The sequence below is a fragment of the Pteronotus mesoamericanus genome, unplaced genomic scaffold, assembly GCF_021234165.1.
Source record: "Pteronotus mesoamericanus isolate MK-2021 breed Mesoamerican mustached bat unplaced genomic scaffold, CSHL_Meso_final scaffold_21, whole genome shotgun sequence".
NCBI lineage: Eukaryota > Metazoa > Chordata > Mammalia > Chiroptera > Mormoopidae > Pteronotus > Pteronotus mesoamericanus.
In genome coordinates this window covers 30,699,021-30,711,323 of record NW_026555310.1, presented here as the reverse complement: position 1 = coordinate 30,711,323, position 12,303 = coordinate 30,699,021, and the positions used below count along the sequence as shown (strand labels likewise).

The 12,303-nt window shown below is 36.7% G+C and overlaps 1 protein-coding gene across 1 annotated transcript; it reads right to left on the bottom strand.

Moving 5' to 3' along the window:
- Positions 1-3,248: 3,248 nt before the first annotated feature.
- On the bottom strand, positions 3,249-9,513 carry CLEC2B (C-type lectin domain family 2 member B; the record flags this gene model as incomplete). The annotated part of the gene is made up of 4 exons (XM_054590832.1): positions 9,453-9,513; positions 7,343-7,506; positions 4,299-4,402; positions 3,249-3,342 (listed from the first exon to the last, which is right to left on the bottom strand). Coding segments are annotated over exons 1-4 (423 nt in total), but the record flags the coding sequence as incomplete, so codon positions are not given.
- Positions 9,514-12,303: the final 2,790 nt, after the last annotated feature.

The following is a 12,303-nucleotide window of genomic DNA, read 5'->3' as shown; positions in this document are numbered from 1 at the left end:
TTGAACTGGCCTTTATGTTTGAGCTCAGCTATTTTCAATTGGTGTGCTGCAAGAATCTTGAAAGCACATGATACCTGACTACTTAGTCAGGGGCACTGACCTCTTTTTCTTTTTCCACCAGCTTTGCATGTAATCAGCTGCTCCCCCTGTCTGGGACTGAAACAACCATATGTTTATGCCTAACACCTCCATAGTGGTAGCAATAAAAACAGTCCACATCAAGACCTGGGACTCATCGGTGTTCACAGTTTTTCTGCTGCAGTTCTGTTTGTGTTGTAACACCCTTGAAAAGAGTGGACCTCATTCTCTTTCCTCCCTTGACACCTTGTCTTACCTTTCCTCTCCAAGGTGCTACCCCCAAGCCTCCCGGGTCAGGGGCGCTGACCTCTTTCCCCTGAGACTGTGAAATTTAAAAAGAATGACAACTGCCAACATAACAATAACTCTCTGGTGTGAATGAATCAAAATCATATCTATTTTTTATCAGATTAGCAAAAAATATATTTTTTGTTTGTGGAAGAATTTTTGTAATTAGCGTATGTGTGCCATGAGATGAAAAAGGTTGAAAATCACTCTTCTAGCCTGAGTCATACACATTAATAAAATAATTATCCAGAGAAATATAAACATAAAACTTTTTTCCAAATAATTTGCTTTTCTTTGTATCTTTCAAAATATTATATATATATTTTTTCTCTCCTTATCTAGTATTTAAGCTCCATATGGGCAAGTGTTGTGTCCTATTTGGATATCTGTTGTGTCTTCATTATTTAAAGCAATGACTGAAACACAGTAAGTTCTGAATAAACATTAGTGGAATTGATTTTGAAAGGTGCTATAAATAATAGTTGCATAATATTTATGATAATATAAAGTAGGAGGACCTGATGTTGTCACTGAATTCAGCTATTTTATTAATTATGTTATCAACAAACTTGTATCTGGAGTAGAATTAAGTAGAAAAAGGAAGAAACTTACTTAGCTCCAGATAAAGCACCAATAGATTAAAAAAAAAAAAAGCCTTTGGAGTTTAGTGAGTATGTTGTGCTTTTTAAAAAAGGTAAAGAGAGTAAATGTTACTGGGAGCCAAGATAGTATAAACTGGGTGTGAAACGTGGGTGGAAAATATGAGGAGTCAGTCATGCCATGTATTTCCACTTTCATTTAAACAGCATTTGGAAGCCAGTTAGCAGAGTAGCTTGGTCAGTTTTGAGTTTCAAAATCATTACTCTAGCTACATTATGGGAAAATGAAATATGAGGAAGTGGATACTTAAGAGTCTTCCGTATTAGGCAAGAGATGATGTACTAGGACAAAAACTTTGAAGATAAAGAGATGAAATTGAAATATAAATATTATTTATTGATTGACTGAAATGGTAGATGAAGAAGAAATCAGTGTTAAGGAAAATACCAGGTTTCTGATTTTATTCAAGTAGTTGGATAGCGGCTCCATTTAATGCACCGATGAGAACCTGACTGGGGGTGGGGACTATAAATTAAATTTCAGACATTCAGAGTAAGATATAATTTAGACATTGAAGTGGAGTATGAAGTTAGATGTTAAATCTGGAACTCAGAGAAAGTTTCATTGTTAGTATGGAAGTTTGGGATCCTTTAGAGTAGATATTGAGCCCCATATGTAAATTAGATTGCCTAGGGAGGGGTACAATTGAAGAAGAAAAGAAGTCCTAAAACAAGAGGAAGGCTAATATATACACAGCAGAGACAGATAAAAGTGTCCTGAAATCGCAAAGAGCAGAGAAGTCAGGGAGCAAGGAGAATCAAAAGGGAATATGGTATCACAGAAATTTTGGAAAACAGCATTTAAAGAAGAAGGAAATAGAAGGTAAATATTAAATCCGTCTTGAGAGGACACTAGAGCTATTCGATGAATCAATCGCCAGGTATAGCTATACTGATAGGGGTGACTCAGTGAGCATGGCTCCTGTGCACACCTGTGGTATGATGGGTAAAACTAGGTTAGGCTGGACAGATATGCACGGAGGATATATTTTCTTTAATTTAAAGAAGAACCTTGAAACAAGAAAGGGATATTCTAGCTCCGACATGAATCTGAGAAAGATGGGACACGGAAATAAAATAAGCTGATCTTGAAAATAAAATGTCTTAGTTTGCTAGCAATCATGTAACAAAGTATCACAAATCACATATTTAAAAACAAATTTATTGTCTGTATTTCCAGAAATGGAAGTCACAGATCAAGTTGTCTGCTAGGTCATGTTCTTTCAGATGCACAATCCTTCCTTGCCTCTTTTACCTAACAAAAGAGAAATAAAAAAGAACTAACTTAAAAATTGTATTAACGAAAACTAGATAAAACATTGCTAATGTTGAAATGTTAGACATTTTCCTTAAAATGTGCAACAAGTCAAGAATAGTCGCCATCAATATTTTCTTAGCAGTCCTTTTTAATTAGACAAGAAGTAATAGTTATAAAACAAAAAAAAAATAAAACTTATTAGACACTGTATTTTGCAGCACTTAACATAATCCACAGATTATTAGAAATTACAAGAGATTTCAGTATCAATGTTGAACAAAATAATAACCAAAAGCAGTTATATATGTATATAGAGACAAATATTTTAAAAGATAATAAAATTACATAATGCCAATAGCAAAAGTAAGGATGCATGTAGTAAATAGTTTTCAGTAACTGTTTACAAAAATTGTAAGTTATATAATAAGACAAAAATCAATACAAGATACACATTATAAATTAATAAGAAAATAATCTTATAAATACCACACTCCCAACATTGATCTGTAGAATCTATGAAATTATAAGACTTTTCTAAAGTCTATATAGAAAAACAAAGATTCAAGCCATCTGTAAAGTAAAAAAATGTTGAAGAAATTTACTTTAACAAAAATGAATTTATATGTAGGAAAAGGAAAAAGGTTACAGATATCAAAACTATATTACCCATGCACTGGCTAATGTGGCTTACTGGACTGAGTGCTGGCCTGTGAACCAAAAAGTTGCTGGTTCAATTTACAGTCAGGGCACATGTCTGGGTTGTGTGTGGGCCAGGTCCCCAGTTGAGGGCATGCAAGAGGCAACCAATCGATGGTTCCCTCACACATTGATGTTTCTCTCCCTCTCTTTCTCCCTCCTTTCCCTTCTTTCTAAAAAAATAAATAAATCTAAAAATATAAATAAAACTATATTATCCATGGTTATAGATCAGTCATTAAAAATATTTACCTAGTGCTTTTTTCCTTTCTGCAAATAAATTTTCTTTCATTGTAGCATCTAGCTGTTGCAACACCATCATCACTGAGGTAAGCGCATTTTTCACTTCCTCTCACTTCAAATCTGCAATAGAGGAGATTAAACACTATGTGCTAGGGAGTTCTATAAATTCTTCCTTGCCCAATAACATCTTTTAAAAATATCTGAGTCCCAAAAAAGTGTATTGTCACAAAGTATTTTCTTGCCAGAGTTAAGATATTTGTACTACATTGGACCATAAGAGCCTGTCTTCAAAAATTTATATTTGTTAAAATGATAATTAAATGTTACATGTAATCAGTGGAACTATCAATTCATATACACCCATGGTTTTAAGCCCAGGGCAATTTTGCCTTCCCCCTGCTCCTCCCAAGGGACACTTGGCAATAACAGGAGACATTTTTGTTGTCACAAATGAAGGGAGTAGAAGCCAGAGATGCTGCTAACATCCTATGATGCACAAAAAAGTGCCCTCTCCCTACAACCAATAATTATTTAATCTATTGAGTCAGTTGAGAAATCTAATATAAACTAAGTGGTAAGGTGGCTGGCACTCATCATTTGGGGTGGTCATACTAAGATCATGTGTGCAGTGAACTCAGGTATTGAGATCCAATTTTTCTTAGTACAAAATGGGAAATACAAAGGCCAGGATAAATTGTGTATCAATGCAAATAAAATCAGCTTAAAATAAACAACACCTTTACCATGAACTGTAAACAGGTAGCATAAAGCTTGAAAAATAAATATAGAGTTGGAGAAGATAAATAGAATAAGACAAACATTTAATTTTTTTGGACTGTGTTTATGAATCTTAGGTCTTTATTTTCCAAATAACCAACTAGGAGATCTTCCCCTTGTATCTGGATTTCCAAACGCTCTGGCTGACTTGGAGCTAACTCAATACATGATACAATCTCCCCATTTCATCTTTTCAACATTATCTCAAATCTTGGGCTCTATAGAAATGTAGCTACTGCACAGGTTCTTCTGGTTGCACTATCTAAATTTAAATAATCCCAGAAAGAAAAAACACTCACAATTGGTTAAATATGCTTCCATTTACCCATTTTCCTGTTTGATTTCCTTTCATCTCCAACCCAATCCAGCGATCAGAAGTGCATTTGTGTGCTCTTAGAAAATCCTTTCAAAACAAAATAAATTTCATAATTTTACTTCTATTTTTTTACTAGCATTCAAGTCCTAGCTACATGAGAAACACATGATATTTTGAAAAACATATATTACCCTCAAACCTTGTTTTCTTTTTTGTGAAACAAAAATATGAGATAAATTTTCTTCAAGATAGTTTCTGATTCCAAATAGATAAATATTTGGTATAATATCATTTCTTCCAGGATTTTTAAATAATAAACTTATGGAAAGTCAGAGTTTGTCATGAAGCTCTTTGTAATCATCAGATATTTACTGTAATGGTTTTCCTGTTCCTAGTAATTACTAGTATATTGAGTTCATTGTATTTTACTTCAACTTCTCTTCCAAAATTATCACATATGCACACACACGTATGCTCACAAGCATAATATACATGCCCCTGATATTACTAGTTCTTTCAGAATTATCAAATTTTACTTTTTGCAAATATTTCAATTTTTAAAGGCATCATTCAGGGAAAATATAATTCTCCTGATATTTTTCCTTTTCTTCTTCTTATTCATTCAATGTTAAAATTTCTTGCTGCTTCAGAGCTCATTTTTACCATAGAAATATAGTGTATGTTAAAATTCACTGAGTCTCCTCTGCTGCTAAATACTTGGGAAACCATACGTTTTACATTATATTGCTCCATGTTTCAATTTTATGGTAAATATATGGGAATCATGACATCACAACACTTGCGGTTCATTTCTACCTAATAACAGTGACACTTAGTAACCTCTGGCATTTTAATATACCATCTTCTGCAATGTTTTATGAATTTATTGTTTAGGAGTTCAATTCATTGAGCTAAGCTATGGGATTACAAAGGAATAGATTAATAAAACATTCTCTCTGGATTTAAAATGATGTGAACATAGAGTTAGAAAATATCCTATTCTTAAGGAGAATATAATGAATATAATAAATGCAAATTAAAATTTGAGTTTACAGGAAAAAGTGTCTGGTCTTTATGGGAGATTTTCACATAGGATGTGCTTTATCAAAAGGGTAGATCTGGGAGAGGAGGTACCATGACAAACACAGGCAGCAAGGGAGAAAAGGACATTCATAGTCTAGACTTAGTAAAGAGCTTCCTTGAATGCAGAAAAATATATAAGAAAGAATAAATGTATTGGAAACTGGCTGGATACACACATACATATGTTATTGGATAATAAAATTGGATAATGTTTAGTAGGTGTGGTCTTGCTGACCATATTTTCTAGAGCCTGTTCTATGATAAATATTAACCATTATTTGTTCAACAAAGGGAGGCCCAAGAAACCCCTTGTTAATAATGCAAGATGATTTTAAGTAGATAGAAATAAGTACAAAAAATATTTCATGAAACAAGTTTTATCTCATTTAACTGAGAGTGACATTTTGTAATTTAAATAAATATATATTTTAAACTATTTTAAGTAAAGAGCCTTTTAAAATATATTACTTTTAACACTCCTTCACAGATAGGTTTACCACTTTTTGCCACTTAAATTTTGCCTAGATTATGTAGTACATAATAGGTTTCTATGATCTTCAAAATACATTAGGACATTGTATGATGTCTTTTTCTTTATCCAAACCTTATAATCATTCTTATCTGAAATATTTGAGGATTTCTTTTAAACTCAAAATTAATTATTTTTGTGTACTTCTGTTCCATGAGTTCTGTGATATTCACTACTTTTTTCAGTCATTGTCAACATGATTCCTTTAAGTACAGAGTTTAAAAAGTTTGTCTTGTTAATTATTGATCCCTTAAACATTTCATGAACACTTGTTATTTTCCCAGCTTGCTGCTAATTTAGCCTCTTTTCTCCCAAGAGGAAGTGTAAAAGACAATTGAAAGATTTCTCAGAATGTTTATTGCAGAAGTCTTGCAAAATTCAGTAGTGAAACTGTTGGCCACAGGACCTCTTCCCATTTAAGTGAGCCTGCAGATTTGATTTTTCTGGTTGCTCTTATCATACCTAGATTTTCACATCATTCAGGTTTCCATGCCTTTTCTTGCTTCCAAAATAGTTTAGTTTCCTTTAATTTCCTAACTTAAATTTGAACCAATCTTTAGGATAATCACATAAATAAATTTTGTTCACCACAGAAATAACACACAATTCTAACAATGTTGACTGCTATGGCTGTACTCTTCACATTTTAAGCACTCCTTCATTGTACATTATTCACAGATATATTTAAATCGTTACATTATTTCTTATATTGGGCCTTTTAAAGAGATTAACAAAAGCAGTAACACATGCTTACCACAGAAGTGACTTGGACAAGTAAATTTCCCAAGCTCAGAGCTACAGCGTTTCATAATCTCTTATTAAAGCTCTTGGGCATTCTCTTTACTCCTAAAATTTTTGCCATGTAAATTAGTATTTATTTAACGAAGATCCATTAAGCTTTCATTTGTGCCTGCCATTATGCTACAGCAAAAGATACAATTTCAAATAGAACATAGTGTCTGCTCACTGGAAGCTCATACTCTTCTAGGGTGAAACTTTTCATCACGTATCTATTGCACAGTGAGCCTGTGATGGAGGCTGCCATGGGGCCTCAGAGACAGAGAGCAAAGCAAGACGGAGACATCGGATGAAGATGGAATAAAGAATGCCCTGATTCCTGAGGCAATTTACTCTTTGTGGACTATTGGCTTTTAACTTTTCCAAATATTCTCAACCTCTTCTATTTATACTTTTTAAAATACAAAGATAACCATCAGGTTTACTACTTGGTGTAAGCCTTACACTGTTCAAAACAAAAATATCATCAGATATGTTCCATGGCATGTTATAAAAATCTTCAATATCCCATGTATATAAACAAGTATGTGTAAAAATGTTTTAAATCATAATAAAATAAGTATATTTTCAAAGCCTATGCCATAGAATTCATAATGAATGTGTATTCGATTACTTACCATTACTTCTGTAGTGTCAATCACGGTGAGGTCAGCATGTAGAGTAGAGCAGTTGTGTCTGCTTGAATTCCAATTATTTTCTTGTGTAGAGAAATAATAGCAATTATTTTGAAAACCAATCCATCCATCCGGGCAAAAATACTGAGTAGACAGATATGATATACCTGGAAATGAGACAAATACATATTTTAGGAACAAGATGAAATAATTTGCCTCTGTATTTGAGATTATTGGGGAAAGACAGGGTTGTGGTGTAAAAGATTATGATTATGGTTATGATTACAATTGCATATCCATCACTCAACAAGTTTTTTAAAAATTTCATGTTATGTTAAATGACAGCAGTTCAGGATTTGACAGACATGCATATTTATTTTAACTCTAACACATTGACATTCCAGAGTAGTCAGTGTAACTTGTGTTAATTTCACCTGTATTAGGTTGCCCTTGCCATTTCTGGGTAAATGAAATATAACAAAATCCTAGCATTATCTGCAAGTAATAAAATCACTAATTTATACTTAACTCTTAAGAATCTAGGAAATATGTTAAACACTATGGAAGCAATGAAAATAATAAAACAATATATAACTAAGAAGATATGTGTTGGATTTCCCGTTGTCAAGTAGGTACCACCCTCACTGTATGGTTCTGGGCAAACCAGTGTAAAACCACATGAGATTTGGAAGGTGGAGGTGAAGCAGAAGCCATTATTCTTAGAGACCTTGGGCATGGGAAGTTCACACGCCTTTTCCTCTTTCCAGTCTTGACAGCTAGATGTGTTAGCTTCCTCTAATCTTTCCTCTAATCTTTGGTTTCTCCAAACACATTACTGCTTTAAGCCAAAATTTTTAGTTACTATTACTCCTCTAGTGATAGAACCTTCCAGACCATCGGTCCCCAACTCCTCCCACAATCATGTGATCCCTAATTCCCATAATAGAGTCCTAGTCTTGAAACATTTGCAGCGTCATCTTTTCTGAACACACACAGACAGAACCAATTTTTGGTACCAAAAGTGGTTCTGAAGAAACAACCTTAAGGATGAGATATCATCATTTTGGTTTTCCCGTGTCATTTGCCTTAAAGGCATTCATCTAATTACCAGTTGTAAATGAGATGCTGATGATTAAGGGTGCACAGAGGTAAAACAATTGATTGAATTATCATCTATAGTCACTTGATGCCAAGTGCTTATAACACCTTTCTCTTAACCACCGATATAACAATGAGCAAAAAGTATAAAAATAATGACATCAGACTCAGATAGAAAATGGCGGAGGAGTGAATGGGAGTCACGCTGACCTCCTCCTCCCAAGACCAACGGGAATTGCGGGTAAATAGTGGAGAAATCACCTGGAAAACACTGGAATGATAGAGGGAGAAGAGCCTTGGAGTTGTGGGCAGACAGCGGATTCAAGTCACACATCCCAACGGGTGAGAAGTGCGGTGGAGGCTCAAGAGGGTGGGCTGGGCGCCCATGGGCACCAGCACCAGAGGGACATTGAAACGGCCAGTTAGATCCCCCCGAGAAGAACGGGGTCTGAACCATAAACAGGGACCCCTAGACTACAACAGCTGAAATTAGGAAAACGCAGACAAAATGCAAGCCCGAAAAGCTTAGGGGCGTTCTCTGCCAGAGACAGGTGGCTGGAGATGCAAAGAGACATTTAAAGGCCTAACGCAAAAATTTGCAGTGGCAGCCGCCTTCCTAAATCTCTGGGTACAGGCGGCAGGAGAGTGGGCTGGTGCCTGAGGAAAGATTGGCGAGGAAAACTTTGCGAAGAGAACAGAGACTGTGGCCAGCGGAGCCCCGGTCATAACTCACCTCCCACTCTGCAACGACCACCTTCCCCAGGCATAAGAGAATCAGTTAACCTGCCTTTTGCGTACTCCACACACAGTTTGTGGGCGTGTGGACTAAGGGCTGTGTGCAGACTGGCTGGAAGAAATAGAGGATCCCTGGCCAAAGGGGACACATAGCTGCATAGAGTCCCTTGAGGAGAGACTGGAGATGGAGGGGTTGGGGAAAGAACTGGAGGATTAGCTGAGATCCCCGGAGCAGACTCCCTCCCGATTCCGTAGTCCCGATTTGCGCAGGCAGGCCAACCCCGCAAAGAGGCAGAAGTGGTGCCAGAGCCAGAAGCCTCGCAAATACGGTCCGCAGACATAGTGGATCCCTAGCTGAAGGGATCACAGAGCAGCCCAGAGACCTTTCAGGTGAGACTGGCGTTGGGATTAACCAGAGAGTCCCAGAGCTGACTTCTTCCCATTTCCATAGTCTCCGTTTGTGTGGGCAGACCACGCCTCCAAAAAACCAAAAACGGGGAAAGTACACAATAGAGACCCTAAACTGACCAGTGCCAGGGGCGCACACGAGGTCGGGGGAAGTACAGGGGGCGAGGGCCCGGGCTCGCAGGTCCACGAGTGCGCTCAAGGAGCCAGCATGAGACTGCAGAGCGATCCGCAAAAATAGTGGATCCCCAGCCGAAGGGGTCACAGAGCTGCCCAAGGCAGGAGTCAGACACAGACAGTAGGTTCCTGGAAAGCTCAAACGGCCCAAGGTCATATAAGATCAAAACTGACATCATCAGAGGCAGGCCCAGAAAGAAAACTAAAGATAAATAAATAAATAAGAAGACCCGCCTACTGCCATAGAAGCTTAATCCACAAAGTCAGGAAATCTAGACGGATCAATTGAAGCAGACGCAAAAATAAATAAATAAATAAATAATAGTGGACTCTCACAAAAATGAGAAGAAAAAGAAGTTCCCCCTAAATGAGTAGAGAAGGAGAATCCCCACAGAGAGAGCTAAGTGAAACAGAGGCAAGGGAACTATCAGATATTGAATTCAAAACAATGGCTCTAAGGAAGCTCAATGAGCTCAGCCAGCACAAAGACAACTATGAGAAACTGCAGAGAAACTATTAGGATCTTACAGCAAACTATATCAGTCTGGAAAAGGACATAGAAACTATCAAGAAGACACAAGAGGATCTGAAGAATCCCATTTCTGAATTGAAGAACACAGTAGAAAGAATCCTAAGCAGGCTGGATGAAGCTGAGGATTGAATCAGTGAAATGGAGGATAAGGTAGAAAAAAGCTCCCAGAAAGAACAAGAAATGGAAAAAAGACTCAAAAAGAATGAAGAGGCATTTAGGGAAATGTAGGACAACCTGAAATGCAATAATATCCGCATAATAGGGATACCAGAAGGAGAAGAGGAGCAAGGGATAGAGAACCTCCTCGAAAAAGTAATGATGGAAAATTTCCCTAATTTGAGGAGAGAAAGGGTCTCATGGATCCAGGAGGCACAGAGGACCCCAATCAAGAGGGACTCAAGGAGGTCCACTCTAAGACACATCATCATTAAAATGGCAACTACAAAAGACAAAGAGAGAATCTCAAGGCAGCAAGGGAGAAAGAGAAAGTAACATACAAGGGGGCCCTGATATGGCTAGGAGCTGACTTCTCAACAGAAACACTACAAGCCAGAAGGGAATGACAACAAATATTCCGAGTAATGAAAAGCAAGGGCCTACGACCAAGGCTGCTCTACCCAGCAAGGCTCTCAATTAAAATAGAAGGGGAAATAAGGAGTTTCCCAGACAAAAGAAGGCTAAAAGAATACATCTCTACCCAACCAGCACTCCAAGATATGCTAAAGGGACTGGTTTAAGAAGATGAAATAAAAGAGTGAGAAAGAGAAAAACACAGGTACAAGGAGAAAAAATGAATTTCTATCAGTAATAACTCTCAATGTAAATAGACTAAGTGCCCCAATCAAAAGACACAGGGTAGCTGAATGGATAAGAAAACATGACCCCCACATATGCTGCCTACAAGAGACCCACCTCAGAGCCAAAGACCTACACCGATTGAAAGTAAAGGGATGGAAAAAAATATTCCAAGCAGATGGGCAAGAGAAGAAAGCAGGTGTTGCCATACTTGTATCAGACAAAGTAGATTTCAAAACGAAGGACATAAAAAGCGACCCAGAGGGGTACTTTATACTACTTAAAGGAAGAATCTATCAAGAAGACATAAACATTGTAAATTTATATACTCCCAATAGAGGAGCCCCCAAGTATATAAGGAAATCGTTGGACGACTTCAAAAAAGATATCGACAGCAACACACTGATAGTAGGGGATTTCAACACCCCACTGTCAAAAATGGACAGATCTTCCAAACAAAACATTAATAAGGATATTGTGGGGCTGAGTGACGCACTGAATCAAAGAGACTTAACTGACATATATAGAACCTTACATCCCAAAGAAACAAAACACACATTCTTTTCAAATGCTCATGGAAGTTTTTCAAAGATAGACCACATGGTAGGACACAAAGCAAGCCTCAGCAAATTCAGGAAAATTGAAATAATACCAAACTTTTTCTCGGACCACAAGGGCTTGAAACTGGAAATCAGCCTCAAAGAGAAACTTCAAAAACTTGCAAACTCATGGAGACTGAACAGTAGACTATTAAACAATGAATGGGTCAATAATGAGATAAGAGAAGAAATCAAAAAGTTTCTGGAAACAAATGAAAATGAACATACAACAGTCCAAAACGCATGGGACACAGCAAAGGCGGTCCTGAGAGGGAAGTTCATAGCAATACAGGCTTACCTAAAAAAGATAGAAACATTTCAAATAAAAGACCTAACACTACAAATTCAAGAACTGGAGAAACAACAACAAATAAACCCCAAAGCAAGTAGAAGGAAGGAAATAGTCAAGATTAGAGCAGAACTGAATGACATAGAGACGAAAAGAACAATTCAAAGGATCAACCAATCCAGGAGCTGGTTCTTTGAAAAGATAAATAAAATCAACAAGCCTTTAAGCAGATTCATCAAGACAAAAAGGGAGAGGACCCAAATAAATAATATCAGAAATGAAAGAGGAGAAATAACAACTGATACCACACAAATACAAAGGATTGTCAGAAACT